General features: G+C 43.1%; 1 protein-coding gene across 1 annotated transcript; it reads left to right on the forward strand.

The window, feature by feature from the left end:
• Window positions 1-4,857: 4,857 nt before the first annotated feature.
• On the forward strand, window positions 4,858-18,233 carry RWDD1 (RWD domain containing 1). The gene is made up of 7 exons (XM_084775385.1): window positions 4,858-5,115; window positions 10,482-10,547; window positions 11,403-11,533; window positions 13,840-13,983; window positions 14,614-14,746; window positions 15,348-15,410; window positions 17,913-18,233. Exons 1-7 carry the CDS (start codon window positions 5,043-5,045, stop codon window positions 18,032-18,034), a joined length of 732 nt encoding a protein of 243 aa, XP_084631511.1. The 5' UTR covers window positions 4,858-5,042; the 3' UTR covers window positions 18,035-18,233.
• Window positions 18,234-18,575: the final 342 nt, after the last annotated feature.

Genomic DNA, 18,575 nt, shown 5'->3' on the forward strand with positions numbered 1-18,575 from the left:
GGGCAGGGCAAATAAGATGGGTGTGGATAAGGTTCCCGGGCTTAGAGAGATAGAGGGAATCCTGGGACGAAGAAGGAGGAGACCCAAGGAGAGAGAGAGAGAAGAGGCCATCATGGGTTAGATGGAAGACAAGCATGTGGCCGGCATGGATGGAAGGTTTGGCCCAGATGAAGAACATTAGCAAATATTTGGGATTATGGATGGGAGGTAGCTTAATAGATATTAGGAACAGATGGCATGTGATTAACGTAGGTATCCCATACCTGTTCCACTATGGGAAGTAGTTCACAGGATTGATATCTGCCCTGCCCCAGATTAACTAATGCTATTTTGAAATGTAACAGGTGTCTGTGTCTTGATTGATTGCTAGCCAGGCATACTGATAATACAGATAAATTAAAAATAACACCAAATTACAGTAGTCAGAGGCTTATATAGGCAAAATCCAAAAGACTATGTACTTCCCACCTTGATCCAATTGGGGGCAAGCATACTTCCTGCCTATGGTACCTCACATGTATGTGTGTGATCAAGCACATCTTGTACAGTTGGAGCAACCAACCTTGTTTACACAACCGAAAACACATGGCTTGTTATCTTAAATGAATGGCCCCTAGCATTCCAGGAAGTTATCTATCCATGGGCGATGAAGCTTACTGGTAAGAGGCATTTTTGTTTTATAGATCTGTTATAAACAGTAATTTAGGTTGGCTGTCGTGGTGCCGGCCTTTAATTCCAGCACTGGGAGGCAGAAGCAGGTGGATCTCTGTGAGTTCAAGGCCAACCTGGTTGACAAAGTGAGTCCAAGATAGCCAAGGCTACAAATAGAAACTCTGGCTCAGAAAAACAACAACAACAAAACAACAAATGCCAGTAATTTAAAGCACAACTTTAACCAAGGTTGGGGGGATGGAGTGGGGGGGGTGTGAGAAGAATTGGGTTGGGAGAAGATGGTCAGAGAAGATATGAAAGTTGTCCCTTGTAGCCAGGAGAGAAGGATGCATTTACTTCCAGAACCATGAAAACAACCGTGCCAAGCTCCTCCCTCACTATGCCTAGCCATGCCACAATGGGAGTATAACCCTATGAGCTGTTAGCCAAAGGTAAATCCTTCATTGAGCTGTTTACTGTTAGGTGCTTCGTGGCAGCAAAGAGAACAGTAACACAGTAATACAACTAAGAAACAGCTACCGTAGCTTTGGAATGCTCATAGAGGAAACTTAAATACTAACAATAAGATAACTCTCATGTTTTTATTCTTTAGCAATAAAGAGCAACTATGTGAGGATATTGTGTGGGCAGCAAGAGCAACCCAGGACTTAATTAGAGGCCTTGCTGAAAGGACAGATGGAACTTTAGCTCTGCATCATTGTTCAGGAAAGGACTTGGCAAGGCCCACCCATTTGACGCTGGAACTAGGGCCTTGCTGGAGTCAAGGTTAGGGTTTCTGGGGTCCTGACTCTTGCCCCGGATGTGTGGTTATCAGTCCTTCGGCAGCTATGTCTGAGGTATCCCGTGTTCTCCTTGCCAACATTGTTTGACTTAGTTCTCTGTTGGTCTTGGCCACTTCTCTTCTGCAAATAGTACATATGATACTGGACCTCTTAATAAACTTGACTGGTGTAGATTATCAGCTTATGCAGTACTTCCTGGTCCCAGCTGTTGCTTTTGTGTTCTTTATTTCCCATTGTCTACTCCCAGTCCTCTCACTCAATACCTCACCGCTCAGGACCCTTATTCCTGCTGTTTTTGGTTGCTATTGTATTTTTTAAAATTACTAATAGATAAAACTGATATTGTATTTTTGAGTTTACCGCATACTTTAACACACACTACTTCATGGACCTTCCCCCTCCCCCGCCCCGATCTTATAAGCGTATGTAGCTTGCAAATGACACTGTATCATGTTGACCAATTTCATACTGTCTGCTGTCTGGCAGAGCCTGAAACAAAACACTAAAAGGATAATTTTCCCTTTGAGAATTTTATACACATCCAGTGAAGGGCTTCCTGTCCTACAAAAGTCCCTGTTACTGCAGAATGAAATAAAGAGATCAACAGAACACGCTAATAATCTCCACTCATGTATGACACAGTAATTGTTGGGGACACGTTCTCTTCATTACAGCAGCCCTGGAACTCTCTTCAGGTGCAATCTCCAGTATTAAAACAATACTCAAGGACTGGAGACAGAACTCAGTGGTAGAGCACTTGCCTAGTCTGTAAAAATCCTGGGGTTTGGGCTCCAGCACCACATTCAAACACTCATGAAGACTTAAGTTTGCTATAACATATAATAGGCATGAAAAAGATAGTTTACAAAAAACCTTTTATTTTTAGTTTTTTGATAATTGTAGTTCTTAAAATATTTTTGATCAAAATACAATTACACTTCCTCCTCTCTCAAATGCCTCACATACCCCTTTTAAACCAATCTCTCTCTCTCTCTCTCTCTCTCTCTCTCTCTCTCTCTATATATATATATATATATATATATATATATATATATATATATATATATGCAATAGCTGAGTCCATTTAGTCTTACTTGTATGTATACTTTTTAGGACTGACCACTTGGGATTGGATAACCACTTAGGGTACCATCTGTGGAGAAGACTTGCTTCTCTCTCTCTCTCTCTCAGCAGCTATTAATTGCCTGTACCTCTTCCATCAAATGTCAAGGGCCTATGGATTTCTCCCTTCCTTGTTGGCTTGTCAGTTGGTGATGTCATTGTTCAGGCCTTGCTTAATTCTTTTTGAAATTTCATGCCCACAGAAACTTGTCATGTCTAAAAAGACAATCTTGAAGCAGATTTTCTGGTCCTCTCTCTTCTGCTCTGTTCCCTGTGCTCAGGTGTATGGGTTGTGTTCAAGATGTGTTATCAGTGAGGCATCCTATAGTCACTTGCTGTCTGCATTTTGGGTTCTGTTTCTCAGGCTGCTTTGAAAAGCAAGTTCTTTTCTGTGTCTCTGAGCCGATTAGACAAGTTAGAAATGTTCTAAACCTTTTCTTAATAAAGAGGTGATCAACTAAAGGGGCGTTCCACTTAACAGGGGAAAACATGCAAGTAATCGCCATGCTGTAAGTTTTATGGAGGTTGAACATGACCTATTTTGGCAGATTGTTTTTAGTTATTCCATCAGGAAACAAACTTTGCATTCGCTTTGTCCTTTGACCCACTGGTCACTGAAGCATGTAGCATCATCTCTGTTAGACGTTCGCTGTCTTCTTCACTTGCCATTTCGGATATCAGAACTTCATCACTAAAGCTAGTCTAGCCAGAAGGGATACTTGATTCTTCCCTTACTACCCATCAGCAAGGCCTGACACTTTTATTTTCAAAATATACCTGGAACTTGATCCTACTTTGCCGGTCTACACCTGTCCAAACCAGCACAGTTTTGCTTAACTTATCGCCACAGCCTCTTGTCTTTCTACTCTCAGATGTTGTCTCATCGAGTAGCCACAGTATTTCCCAAATACAATCTGAGCCACTTCTGCTTCGACCTCCGACCAGATCACTGCGCATGCACTACACTGGCCTCCAACCTGCCAAGGGAACTGTCTCCTTTAGCACTTTGAAGCAACTGTTCCCAGAAGTCCATCCTGGTAACAAATCATTGGAATTCATTTGAATAAGCAAATAAGCAGCTTACATCTGAAATGGTGCCTTGTGGACTTTGGTCCAAAGTATCTCAGGAGTTTTCTTCCTTTTAAAGTTTTAAAGAAGACAAAAACAAACAAACAAAACCCAACCCTTAATATATTTAAAACAAGAAATCAGAATTAAAGTGTGCCTCAATACGTTTGATATAATATATTCCTATGCTGTGATACTAAACAAAACAAAAACAAACAACAAAAACAAAACCACAACTCTCTGTGTAAGTGAAACACTGTGGTTCAGTGTTTAATCTCAACACACAGGGCACAGTAGGGGTATCACGAGTTCTGGAAATCTGGGGCGAGACAGCAAGACCCAAGCAAGCAACAGCAACAACAACCACAGTCAAATGCTACAAAACCTAAAAAACTCATCTATGGAACGATCATAATTTTAGCAAGACAAAACTATACAAGTAAAGCCAGCTTCAATACGTAAGAAAGGTAGAGAACTTTGGAGTATTTTTCACGAAGCTCATTTCCCCACATTTTTGTTTAAGCTAACACGTGTTCCTTTATTATAAACAAATATAAACCCAAGTAACTGCTTAATGCTCATTTCACAAAAAACGTATTTGGACGTTTTCTTAGCTTTGCAGTTACGGTTGTTGACATCTTGATTGTTGTAACGAACTTGAAGCTGACAGGTCTATTAGCAGAAGGGGAACTTAACCAAAGGCTGAGTAATTTTCCCGATATTTCATTGCAATGTTTGCAATGTCAAAACCTGTTCCTAAAACCCGCACTTCCATCTGTTCGTTGAAACACTACTGTCGACCTCTTTAAGCCAATTCCCTTCCTCGTTTATTTCACGTCTTTAACCTGCGGCCCAGGATCTGAACCCGAGGCTCGACTTCCTGCCTCCCGGGTTCGGCCCGGGATCCACAGACGCCTGGACTGTCCACATGGAGCCCCGGGCAACCCCAGACCCCAAAATTCCTATAGCAGCCGACCCCACGCTGCTCAAGCCCAGTGTTTGGGATCGGAACCTGGAAAAGCGGAAGTCGATGACCTCTGCGCCCCGCCCTCGGCAACGCCACCACGCCCTACGGGAGACGCAGACTTTCAGCCCAGAGACATCAAGCCCAGAACGAGGATGCGGAAGACCGCAAAGCCGAGCTCCGTCCAGCCAATCCCGAGCAGTCGTGGGCGGGCAGCGAATCGGCGACGCGCATCCCAGGCGCGACGGGTCGATCTCCGACGTAGGGATCTGGCGCTCGGGCTGTTTCTCAGCAGGCCCGGCCAGGCGTGGGTCCAGGCCTTTTCCCCAGCCGGACTGTGCGCGTGCGCTCGCCCGGCAGCCGGCGGCCGCGGTGTCCGCTGCAGCCTGCCGCCAGGGAGTCGCGCCGATGCACGGGCAGCAGCGCGGGCCACGATGACAGATTACGGCGAGGAGCAACGCAACGAGTTGGAGGCTCTGGAGTCCATCTACCCCGACTCCTTCACAGGTGACTTTGGCGGCCGCGCGGTTGCTGGGGCGGAGGCCGGGGCCGCTCGGCCCTCCATCCCTCTCTCCAAGTCACTTTCCAGCCCTCCGCTGCTCCATTCCTCCTTGTCCTGAAATCTGAAGGTCCGGGTGGCCTGGCAGAGGCCCTGGGATCGATCCCGAGGGTTTTGGTTTCGTGTAACTGCAGCCACCCGAGATTCACGGAAGCACACGGAATTTAGAAACTCAGTGCGATGAGTTTCGCCGGTGCCACGGAGGGTCCTCCCCCCATCTCACCCCGCTTTTAACCTGTGAAATAGCAGCTGTTTTCCCTGCGGCGGTGGTTGGGATGCTCAGTTTGGAGAGCAGCACCCTCAGGCTTGTCTTTATTTTCTTTTAAGCATAAGAGCGATCGATGAACGAGGTGGCCGCTATGGATCTTACGTGTCTAAGACATCGTGGAAGTTCTGGACCTTGAGGGTTAGGCAAGTGGTTTGCGCTCTGGGTTTTCAGGCCAGAAGTCCCTCAGCTCTCACCTCTTTGACCCAGCCACTTGGGTTTGGGATCCAGCCTCAGCTCAGAATGAAGGAAAAGCAGATTGGGGCTAAGAGACAGATTCGTTAGGAAAATTCTTCCGTGTGAGTCTGTGTTTCCGTGGACAACTTATCTATGGTTTTCCCCAGATTTGAGACGCACTCAAGGTAAAGCCAGCTCTGGATTGGCAGGAGTTTCTACTCCACACCCTCTTTGGGGAATCTCAGTGTTGTGGATATCTGATTGTCTCAATTAAGAGCCTAAGGGATATTGCTTTATCTCCTAACCCGCCCCCCCCCCCCCCATTGTTAAGCTTAGGGTGTTTTGTTTTTGTTTTTTCTTTCTTTCTTGGCTTCACTTTTTGACCCACTTCTTGCAATGGTAGCAGATTTTGTTCTGCTTTACCAACAGGCAGATGTATCTCAGCTACCCCTGTGTAACGCCAGTGCTGTTCATGTTCTCTCACACCAGCAATACAGCTGTGCTAAGGGTGTTAAGGGCATGAGTGAAGCGGGGTTTGAGAGTGTCATTACCTGGGTGAGTGTGTGATGGAGTCTGGCTCCCTTCACTGTCCTTGCTTGTATAGCAATGTCAAACTAAAATAGATAACATAGATAAAATACATAAAATAGATAGACAGGGGTTCTCTGTGTAGCCTTGGCTGTCCTGGACTCCCTTTGTAGGCCAGGCTGGCCTCGAACTCACAGTGATCCACCTGCCTTTGCCTCCCGAGTGCTGGGATTAAAGGCGTGCGCCACCACACCTAGCTTTAACAAACTCTTAATGCCGTCTCTTTCATTCTCCTCTGTATCATTTAGCATCTCCCCTGACTGTTCATTAATTCCTTCCACTATGACCGGAAGCTTCCTGCTTCTCTCTCAAAAGTACTTTGATTCTATAGCAGCACCCATTCAGGAAGGTTCCTTCAGGAAAGGACTTCTGGCTTTAGTTTTTTGTTTTTTGTTTTGTTTTTTGTTTTTTGTTTTTGTCTTCCTTAAGGTGTAGTCTCACCATATTGGTCAAGGAGCAGCAGCATCAGGAGAAGGAAGAGGATCAGAGGTCAGGGTAGAGAGCTAGAAGGTTTTTAAAGGAGATTTCGCTGGACCTATCCGAAGGCATATCTGTTTTCATTTGTTTGTAAGAACTTAAACCATCTCACAGAGTTTATTTGCATTTTCTTTTCTTAGTTGTACCCATTCTCTTTCTTTCTAGGGGCAGGTGTAGTGTCCTCTGCAAGCTTGGGTTTCTTCAAATGTCTGATGGGAAGTAATGTAAATGCAAATACTCTGCAGCTTTCAATAAGACACTCCTATTTAGACAGACAGATGGGGGTTTAGCTGCTTCTGTTAATGGGACCTCATTGTTCTTTGTCTTCATCAGCTGCTAACTGATTGTTTGCTCTGTGGACATCTGCTGCTCACCTTGGAAATGCCAGGGCAATTACTGTCCCCACTGTGGTCCTGCGCTCTTTCTGTTCCCATGCTTTTACAGGCCTCCTGTGACTTCTCATGGATTGGCAGTTCCACTTCTTTGGCTCCGCCTTTCCTCCCTGCTCGTGTCATCTGAGATGAGGTTGTAAGTGTTGTTCTTGCTAACTGCTCTGTGTCCTGGGGGCATCTTCATTGACCAAGGATTTATTAGCTACTCGGTAAAGAATTGAGTCTGTTAGGGAAGTAGGTGCTGTATATTCAAGGAGAGGGCATAGGTCAAGTTGTTTTGGAAAAATGAGAGATTATGAGTTAAGTCGAGGAACTGGGGGGGGGGTGCAGTGTCAGAGGGACATCATATGTGTAGAAGCAGGACTCTTTGCTGAGTACATTGGTGCTGGAGCTAGAACACAAAGTAAGAAGTGGAAAATCATTGAGAGGGCAGTAACAAGTGAGCAGGAACCAGATGACCGCGGGCCTTGTCGGAGGTCAGATATGATCTAATACGTCAGTAGGTCCCCTGTGCACAGGCTGCACAGTGCACATGACAGACGTTGCTGTATCACCCATTGTTTTCACAAGGACTAGGTTTTATATAGCTCCATTCCTTTCTGTAAGCATTCTTAAACCCTTTGAAGACAAATAGAGAACTGTTTTAGTTTTTGTTGTTTGTCTCCCTCCTCCCCTCTTTGACAGGGCTTCACATAGCTCAGGCTAGCCGCCAGTGCCTTAAATAGCTGTGGATGTCCTTCAATTCCTGACTATCCGGCCTCCGCCTTCTAGGTGTTGGAATTACAGGCAGGTGCCACCAGAGCTGTCCTTAGATGCTTACAAAAGCAGGCAGTGATGTGGTAAAACTTCTGTGCTAGAAAACGGAGCAGAGATGGGGATGAGGATGGGGAGAGGGTGAGACTCTTCCTTTGATCTGTGTAATGCTTATATTTTGTTTGTTACTATCTTCCGTGGCCTCAGCTTTCAATCTCTGGCAGTTTTTTCCCTCTCGCTTTTTCCCCTCCACCAAATTAAGGGTTCCTTACAAAGGTGCTGTTGTCCTTTGTCTTTTATCTTTTTTTCTGATGATTGCATGAATCTAATTCTCGTGGACTCCTTAGTCTGATAGCTTCAGCTTTTACCAGAAGATCCAAATTGAATTCAGGCCTTGTTTGGTTCTTCTTTGTGCTCATTTCTGACTGCCTGTTCCTCGCCTCTGCAGGATTTAGGACATGTCTGATTTCTTCTGTACTCTTGATTGGTTTAATGGCACCATATTCACAGTTGCAAACTCAGCCTTAATTTCCTGCTATTCCCATGGCTCCCATCCTAGTTCAGAACCTCATTATCATTGCCTGATTGATTATAGAGGTTGCCTAGTATCTACAGCTTCTCACTGTTGCTAGGTTACCGTCCTGTGTAGAGATGCAGAAAGTGTTACTGCCTAGGATCCCACTGTCAAACATACTTTGACTAGTCTACTCATGTATATCCACCCAACAGAAAACGTGATTCTCCTCTAAGTGGTCCTCAGCATTTCAGCATTGTGCTCTGCCACCTGGGAACCTTCACATATACTTATCTCTACTTGCTAATGTGCCATCCATGCCTTTTAACATCCCTGAAATCTATCAGCAGGAAACACTTTCCTTTTTCTTTTTAAATGAAGCCCTGTGGTTTATACAGCCCTGCCACATACAGCTGAAGAAATCTATTTAGGTAGTTTATATGAAAGCTCCTTGGCACAGTGTCACAACTGTGACATTGAAGTTTTGATGTATTTGACTGTTTCTAAGATGCATTTGAACATGACTTGAAATGAGAACTTACATATCATAGTTTAGTTGGCATAATTTTTAGTGGTATATAACGTAAATTACTTGTGTTTAAAGTCCTACATTTGACTGACTGTAGATAAGGATATAAAACCATGGCCTTGGTATTGGAGTTACAGGATTTGGATTTAACCATTAGACTAATGGCTTCCAGGTGTCCTTGTTGGTTGGTATGTTGCTGGGTTAAAGCTTTTATTTCTGTGGTCATATATTTCATGATATATTAATGCTAAGGAAGAGGAAAGAAACCCATCAAATGTATTGTAATAAACACTTAAAATCGGTAAGAACAACCTATCTGGGAGCCTATAACAAGCTTTCAGTGCCTTTTCCGCGTGGGATGTGTTGTCTGACACTGTGTGGACACTTTGAGTCCAGGGAGAGTGCTTCATCTTTTGGGCAAACTGCTTGTGAGTCATTGGAGATGTTTATCATTGTGTTTTATGCCCGACTCAAAGGCCTCTGTCTTACAAACAGTGCTGGTAGCATGTGGCTGAGGTGGCTTCAGGAAGCGCCTGGCATTTTAAAGCCATACAGTATCCCTGGTGGCTTGAGTGATCTGTGTTCCGCCAGAGTTCACACAGCTGCTGCCAGCCTTGGGAGGCCCGTGCTCCCTTGGCTTAGGCTCTGTAGCCACCCCTGCAGCTAGGACCTTCCTGATTTATGTCCCACTTGGTTTGTTGTTGTTTTGTTTTCTTTCTTTCTTTCTTTCTTTCTTTCTTTCTTTCTTTCTTTCTTTCTTCTTTTTTGAGACAGGGTCTCTCTGTATAGCCTTGGCTGCCTTGGACTCACTTTGTAGACCAGGCTGGCCTCGAACTCACAGTGATCCGCCTGCCTCTGCCTCCCAAGTGCTAGGATTAAAGGTATGCACCACCACGTCCGGCTTCCACTTGGTTTTTAATATAAATTTCTTTTGTTTTTTTTTTTTTCCACTTTTGTCCATTATTTAATCCAATAAGCCAGTATTTGATGACTTTCTAGTACCCACAGGGCACTGGTTTGGGGTTTCTCACAGTGTTTTCTAATACTCTTGTGTGGGAGTTCACGATTAACAGATGTTGTTGGACATGCTCGTAAATGGTCTTGAAGCTTCCTTATTTAAGTAAATGTTACTTACAGGTCTTGATTAGTGAATAATTTGATGTTCCGGTTCATAGGTGATTTCTTTATAATTGTGTGAAAGGTGGCTCAGTCTTTTGGAAAGATTTGACTCCACTTAAACATGTAGAAAATAACAGGAAATATAACCTGTCATAACATGAGTATCAGTGGGGGGGTGGCTGGTGAAACAGCACCTGTTTATCTTTCTGTGTAGGATTTTTTGGAATGTAATTTTTCATATACAGGCAGATTTTTGAATAAAGTATACATGACTTACTGTTTAACTGGTTAGAGAGTTATTTACTAAAGATACTTCCATGCAGATTGAGATGACTTGATTGAAAAAGTGGATTTATCGCTTCAGGGTTCTGTTGTCTGTGTTGGCTGAAATGGAAACACAGCGAGGTACAAACGTCTAGCTGTTGCTGAGCAACAGTAACGTGCTGGGCGTGTCTACCTCAGGGAGCATCTCAGTAACCGCTGTGTGTGTTTTCTTGCAGTGTTAGCAGAGAACCCTCCCAGCTTCACCATTACTGTGACATCAGAGGCTGGAGAAAATGACGAAAGTAAGTGTGATGAAATTACTTGTGGTTTTCTAGGCTCCTTAGGAACGCTGCTCCTTCTGCAGTGCTGTGCAGTGCAGGTGTGGAGTTGCTGTTATTGTGCACAACTGTGGATGTGTAGCCTGTGTTTACTGTGGGCGTGGCTCCCAGGATGGAGGCAGTCAGTCCAGGCTCTGTAGTCTGGCACAGTATGCGTTGGGTTTAAAAGTGAAACAGGTTAACAGTACAGCAGATGAAGGGAAGAGAGAGGTTTCTGTTTCAGAAATTTGTCAAGTGATTCCTACTTTATGACTTCTGCTATGTTTTGGAAGTATAGCTTATTTATTGACTGTTTGCTTTTACAAACATGTTGAATGTACACCTGTCTGTTTATCATTGTCGTCATCCTCTTGAAGTAAAACAGCCTTAAAACTAGTAGGTTAAATAAATTAAATGTAGTGATAATGCAAAGGTTATCTATTTTTGGTCTAAGTCCGCTAACGTATATAAGTGGACAGCCTCAAGTATGTTTTTCTCAGGTGGGAACACCAGTTCTGTGAGGAGAATCAGCCAATTATAGCGGTATCCCTTGGAAACTGTTAGTTTCTTAATAATGGAAAGTGCATTTCACATTGAGGTTTTTGAAATCTCAATGAAAACGATAGATACAGTTCCTGTTTCTGTACTTTAAGTATTTACAAAATTTCCAGTACTACATTAAAGTTCCAAATAAAAACTGCTCTAAGCCCCCTGAACATCAGCTGGCTGTGTGAAACCCGTATGCATGCTGAATGTCATGGCACTGCTCATTGACTCACTAGAAGCACTGATTTTTATACTTTTAATATATTAACATTAAACCTTTATCTTGTGCGTTAGCTGTCCAGACTACTCTCAAGTTTACATATAGTGAAAAATACCCCGATGAGGCTCCCCTTTATGAAATATTCTCCCAGGAAAACCTAGAAGATAATGATGTCACAGACATTTTAAAATTACTGGCATTGCAGGTAAGGAAATCATTTTGTTTCATGATAGCATATTTTATTGGCCTGTATTAAATGTTGGCTAGAAAATGTTTTTAAATATATGTAAACAGTACATTGTCCAGTATTCATATGTAGACACAAAACATCGTTTTTTAAAAAGACAAGATTTTTATTTTTGGAGAGTTTTATTCATGTATAAAATGTTCCCTCCGAGAATCCCCTCAGTCCAGCTCCCCCCACCTTCATATCTTTTCTTCACATCTTGTTCTTTCTTTTTTGTTGTTTTAAAGATTTGTTTAGTTATGTGCACGCATGTGTGTGTTTCTAGGTGGCTATGTGCATGTGAGTGCTGGGACTGTCAGGGCTGTTGGGTCCCCTGGAGCTGGGGTATCAGGCAGTTGTGGCTGTCCCAGGTAGGGCCTGGGAGCTGTATGATCTTTTGGAAGAGTGCTTGGTGCTCTTACCTCCGCTGAGCTGTGTCTCCAGCCCTTCCTTCAATAGCTCACTAAGACCAATTAGTTGGCTAGGGACCATTCACTGGAGCATGGGCAACCCACTGTTGGTCATACCCCAAAGAAAAGTGACCCTTTCCCATAGAAGCTACCACTCAGCTAAGGGCCGGCGGGCCCTGTGCCTTGCCCCTTCAGTGTTGGAATTTTGGCAGGTTGAAGGAGTACAGGTTTTTTGTAGGTCTCTACAGCTGTCATGAGATCATGAGTGTCACGACTGTGTCATGTCCAGAAGACACACAACACCTCTCTGCCTTCTGGATCTTACAGTCTTTCCACATACTCTTCCATGATGTTCCGTGAACTTTGGGGATAGAATGGGCTGCCATACATGTCCTGTTTATGGATGAGGACGCAGCAGTCATTTATTTTCCACACTTTGGGCAACTACAATTCTCTCCAAGGTTGGGAACACCCTAATCTATAAATACAATCATAAATACTTGAAGGCTGTTGGACAACACAGTCTTTAGCAAAGCAGTAGTAGTAGGTTCCCTGTTAGGCTCCGTGACTTCCCTAGTCATGTGCCAGGTTTTGACCAGGTTTACAGGAAAACACCGTGTGAATTTGTACTATGTATATACCTGGGGCCTGCAAAATCTAGAAAAGGCTACTGGACCACCTGGAACTGGAGTTACAGAGAAATATCTAAATTAAATGATTTATTATAGATCAGATGGACTTGAAGGATATCTATGTAACATTCCATCCAAACACTGAAAAATACACATTTTCTCAGCATCCTGTAGAACTTTCTCTAAAACAGATTATATATTAGCACACAGACCAAGTCTCAGAAAACACAAGAAAACTGAAGTAATTGGAGCAAGAGAATCTCTAGAGCACACGCACACACATGCACAGAGATTAAACAGCATGCTACTGAATGAGTAAAGGTCCTTGAAAAAGTCAGGAGGGAAATAAAAACATTCCTAGAATCAAATCAGAATGAAAACAACATAGCAGAACCTATGGAATATGATGCAAACAGTCCTAAGAAGGAAGTTTATAGCTTTATCTATGATAAAAAAAAAAATCTCAACTTAAAGATACCTCAAAGCTATTGAAAATGAAGGATCCAAACCCTAAATCAGTAGACTGAAAAAAAGAAATCATTACGCGTAGTGCCAAAATGAATGAAATGGAAACAAACAGAAAAAAAAAATGCAAAGAATCAAAAAACAAGAATTGGATCTTTGAAAAGATAAACAAGATAGACACTTAGCCAGACTTACCAGCAGAAAGAGAATAGGGCTGAGGGACTGCTCAGCAGTTAAGAGCACCTGCTGCTAGTGCAGAGGACCTGGGTTTGCTTCCTAGCACCCACATGGTAGATCACAACTTGAGGATATTGAAGTCATCTGCTCTGCTTTGCTGGATTAGTCTCTGATGTTACATCCATGTCCTCTTAAGTTATCTTAATCAGTAAGAAGTGGCCCTTCTATTTCTTCCTCATGAGGTTTTGGTTTTAAATCTAAGTTGTTAGATTTTAGAACAACAATACCTGCTTGTTTCCTAGGTCTGTGACCTAGTCATTAAAGGCAAGGGCACATGTAGCTTGGGGTGGCCTTGAACTCCCTGTGTAGCCAAGAATCCCTGACCCTTTTACTTCATCTCACAAATGCTAGGATTTACAGATTACTACTTCTGGCTCTATACTCAAGTTTTCAATGTCCACTTATCCAACTATATGGTATAACTGAGTGAAGAATTATATTATAAACATGGGATTTAATTATTACAATAACATTGTATTTGTGGTCAGTTTTTTCTTTCCTGAGAAGTTTGTTGTTTGCTACTTTTGCTTGCTTTACACAGGCCGAGGAGAATCTTGGCATGGTGATGATCTTCACCCTCGTGACAGCTGTTCAGGAAAAGTTAAATGAAATAGTAGATCAAATAAAAACCAGAAGAGAAGAAGAAAAGAAACAGAAAGAAAAGGAAGCAGAAGAAGCAGAGAAGGTGTAGATGAAAACCTTGTTTTCCATTTTCTTCACATCTCTTGATTGGCTTGATATTTAGCTTTGTTTGTTTGTTTTTCTGATAATTTTAGTAACTTTTGAAAATTGTAATAGACTCAAATGTATATTTTACTATTAGTGAAGTTTTGGCTGATGACGTATTGTGAGTAACAGGAGACAGATTGATAAAACTTATTTGTATGGCACCAAGAAATAGAAGTCGTTCCAGCCAGGGAGTAGAGCTGAGCTATCAAGCCCCGTCACAGTGATCTAAACAGTTCCTGTGTGCACAGAGACCAACTCCAAAGCCTGAACTGACACAAAAATGTGATGGCAGGGTTATGTGTATTCAAAACATATTAAAATCAAGAACTTTCTTAATAAATACCTATTTAGTACACTGCATATTATCTTTTTTTTTTTAATTTTTAGAGGAAGAATGTTTTTAAAAATTGACTTTTCCATTATAAACTGCTGAAAGTAACTAGAGCTCTAGCCCAGGCAGAAGTCATGAATGCTTTTCTGTGCTTCACTTTTGTGGTTGTGTGTATCTAGACGGCAGACTGATTTGGCTTCATCTGTTAAGGTACTGCCTTACTGACATAGTGCTTTGTGTCTTTCACTTTCTAAGAAACTATTTCATGGCACTCCTGTTACAATTGAGAACTTTTTGAGTTGGAAGGCCAAGTTTGATGCAGAACTCCTGGAAATTAAAAAGAAACGGATGAAAGAAGAAGAACAAGCAGGGAAAAATAAGCTAAGTGGTATGGTGCCTCCCTGGCATAGTCACGCCTGCCACCTCACACCGCATGCCACTTCCTGACAGCAAAGATGATGGGACAGATTTCTGTAGCCTCCTTGTGTCTTTTCATACACAGTTCATAGTTACTGTGTGTGCTACGGGTTGCTTGGTGTGTGGTGAGTTGCTTTGTAGTCTAGATCCTGAGGTAAGAATATTGAGGAAGGGGATGCAGGCTGTCCAGGTGCAACCTGATAGGCTGTGGTCAGAAGGCGGGAGAGGAGGACCCCCCTGGTCAGAGGTCATGGGGAAGGGTAGGGCGGAAGAGGGAAGGAGGGTGGGAACTGGAAGATAAAAGCAAGGGGATTACAATTGAGATGTACTGCAAATAAATTATAATAAGAAGACTCAATGAGTAAAAATAAATACTGAGGACTAAAATGAAACCCAGAGTTTTTCAGGCCCACGCAACCTAAGCTTTTCACTTTTGCACAATTCATATTTATTGGAATTCCCAGAAACACAAATGCTCAGATTTGTTTTCTTGAGTTCTTTAACCTTTTAAGTAATTGTAGGGGATGAAGGAATGCTGTGCCATTTGAATTAAGCATATTTCTTTCTTCTAGGGAAACAGTTATTTGAAACAGATCATAATCTTGACACATCGGATATCCAGTTCCTGGAGGACGGTAAGATACTCTCAGACATCCTTATGGATGTCATGTGTCATCTTCTGATCTCTGGAAAGTGGAGAATATTTTTATTTAGTGTGAAATTTTTCTACCAGACTTGTTAAAAATACATTTTGAAGATAAGGTTTAATAGTTTTTCAGTTGAGGGCGGGGCATGGTGGCATACTCTTTAATCCCAGCACTCGGGAGGCAGAGGCTAGCAGATCGCTGTGAGTTTAAGGCCAGCCTGATCTACAAAGCGAGTCCAGGGCAGCCATAGCCACACAGAAGACCCTGTCTCCAAAAAACAAAAAACAAAAACAGTAAACAAACAAACAAAAAGTTCATCAGTTGATATACTCAATCTAAGTGTTTAAATTATATAGCAATGTGACTTTTTTTTTTTTAATGACTTAAGTGTTTGAAGGGTGGCAGTTATAGTACATGAACTTCTGTCACTGAAAAACTGGGACAGTGTGGCTCAGGTGACGATTTTTCTCAGAAGTCTGTATCACAAATGCGGGAGAAGCAAATCCACGTCTGCTCTGGGTGTCGAGAACCCTCTCATGTGGAACTCCCAGCACCCCCTGCTGGGCAGCCAGCCCTTCCTCCTGCTGTACAGTTGTGGAGTATTTTGTCTTTGCTTTCCTCCTTTTGCTCCTATTTCTGCCTCTACCAGCTACCCGTCCACCCATCCTGCATCTCTGCCCATCAGTGAGCACCATGAACCATTCTCCGCCTTCTGCAGCTGATGGTCTGCAGTGCTTGAGCACTGGCCCCCGTGCTCATCACACCTGGTCACAGCAGCACCTTCTCAGGGTTATATACACCCCATTACCCTCCTCCGTCCACCTTGTGCTTTGGAGTTCTCTGTGTTGGGCCTCTCAGACATGGCCTGGGTCTGGAGGAGGGCAGACTCTGCTGCTGTGGCCCACTGCTAAACCATCCCTCCTAACCTCGCGGGGGCCCACGCTGGTACTCGCCCGTGTCCATTGTTTGCAGTGTTTAGAATGGAACTCAGGGCCTTGTGCTTGAATGTTAATGCTGTCATGGAGCTGTCCTGCCACCCTCAATATTTTTTTTCCTCAAATATATATTATTACCTTCTCTAGGAGATAGATCAAGATTTTTCTTTTTATGATCTTAGAAACAAAACCCAATGCTGGACATGTGGCTCTCTATCTGTGCTCATGAAGACTGAGCTGTTCTGTTCTACAGTGTGAGGTATAGGCCAGTCTGCTCTATAGAGTGAGACACTCACACAAACCAAAAGTCAGAAGCTCAGTAGGATATTCTCTGTTTTGAGGAGGAATTCTAGCATCCTACAGCCTCATCTCATTCTACTGGGCTTAAGAAACTGTACTAGCTTAACTTTCCCTTCCCTCCCTCCCTCCTTGCCTCCCTCCCTTCCTCCCTCCCTCTCTTTCTTTCTTTCTTCAGCAGTGTCTCACTGTATAGCAGTGGCTGGCCTGGAACCTGCTCTGTAGACTGGACTAGCCTTGAGCTCGCAAAGATGCCCCTGCCTCTGCCTCTGCCTCTGCGGACTGGGATTAGAAGCAGTTTGCAGCATGCTTGGCTTCACTTCCTCTTGACTCCTTTCTTCTCATAAGCTGAAGTATCTCCTCATTTCTATTCGATTTCCCAGAAAGACCTGTGAGTCTTCCTTATGTGTCTCCAAGCAATTAATTTCCTTCTCTCATTTGGAGGTTTTATTATTTTTGCCTGTAGTTTCATTGTAGCCACCTAAATAATTTCTCTGAATCTCTTTCTCTTTTTCTTTTTAAAGATTTATTTATTTTATGTGTATGAGTATTTGCCTGCATGTATGTATGCTTAGTGGCCATGGTGGTCAGAAGAGGGTGCTAACCCCTGAAACTGGTGTTACAGTAACATCTGTAACTCCATGTGTGAGCTACCATGTAGGTGCTGGAAATGGAACCTTGGTCCTCTGGAAGAGCAGCCAGTGCTCTTAGTGTCTCTCCAGCTTCTGAATCTCTTCACCCTTTCCAGGGCCTTGGATGCTCTATATTAACTGCTCTTCTTCTGAGAAGGAGAAACTCATTCTTAACAATAAAACTTTACAATTTTTTGAGGAAAAAAAACTGCACAGTGTCTCTCAATCAGGCCTTTCATGTATTACTTGTAGGTGTTTTTCTTTAAAATCTTGTTTTCTAATTAGAAGTATCAATCTCACTTTTTTTTTTTCCTTTCAAGACTGTTTCTCTGTGTAGCCTTGGCTGTCCTGGACTCCCTTTGTAGACCAGGCTGGCCTTGAACTCACGGCCATCTGCCTGCTTCTGCCACCTTGTCTGGCTGCTGTGTGTTTTAAATACTTCTAGAATTTCTTCATCCTGACCTTGGTGTTCTGGTGGGATTCAAATATTCCCTGAAGCTATCTGAGAAGCTTTCGGTACTCCAGAGTCAACTATCCTTTGGCCTGGATTTAGTATATTAGTACATTGTGGGCACAGTGGATGTGCTGTTTCTGTAGTTAAGGCGAGGTTGTCTTGCTCTTTACAGCTGGGAACAATGTGGAGGTGGATGAGTCCTTGTTCCAGGAAATGGATGACTTGGAGCTGGAGGATGGTGACGATGATCCTGACTACAATCCTGTTGCCGCAGGGAGCGACTCCTCAGACTGACGCGCTGCCCCTGTATCCAGAGAGGTGTGACCGCCACAGCATCTGTGGCTATGATGAGAGGGTTTGGATCTTCCTTTCGTTTTTTTTTTTTTCTAAGAAAAAACATATTTTTCAGGAGAATATTCTTCTGATAGCTTTCATCATTGAACTTAATAAACTGCCCATAAAATTTCAAATATAAAATGTTTACTTGCTCTTATTGATAAGCAGTTTAGGTATTTTAAATCATGTGGTGTTGGAGAGAGCCTCTGCCTACATCACTGATGTAGCTGCTGCTGTACATGTATAGGTTTACAGATGAGGAACTGGCAGAACTCAGGATTTCTATGCTGAATCAGTGTCTTACAAGAAGTCTTGAGTGAATAGCACAATGACCTGGACTCCCAGGGCCTGGTACAATCATTCTGAGTGTTAACAAAGTTGGAAGCTCAAATATTATGTAGGGAGGGATAAAATGGACTTTATTGCAGTGGTGGCAACATTTGAGTCAGAGTTTGATGGTTTTGAGGTGTGCACTGCTGGGTTCTTCTTGGAGTAGATC

Source organism: Acomys minous, assembly GCF_964271855.1.
Source record: "Acomys minous genome assembly, chromosome: 3".
In the NCBI taxonomy this organism is placed as follows: Eukaryota; Metazoa; Chordata; class Mammalia; order Rodentia; family Muridae; genus Acomys; species Acomys minous.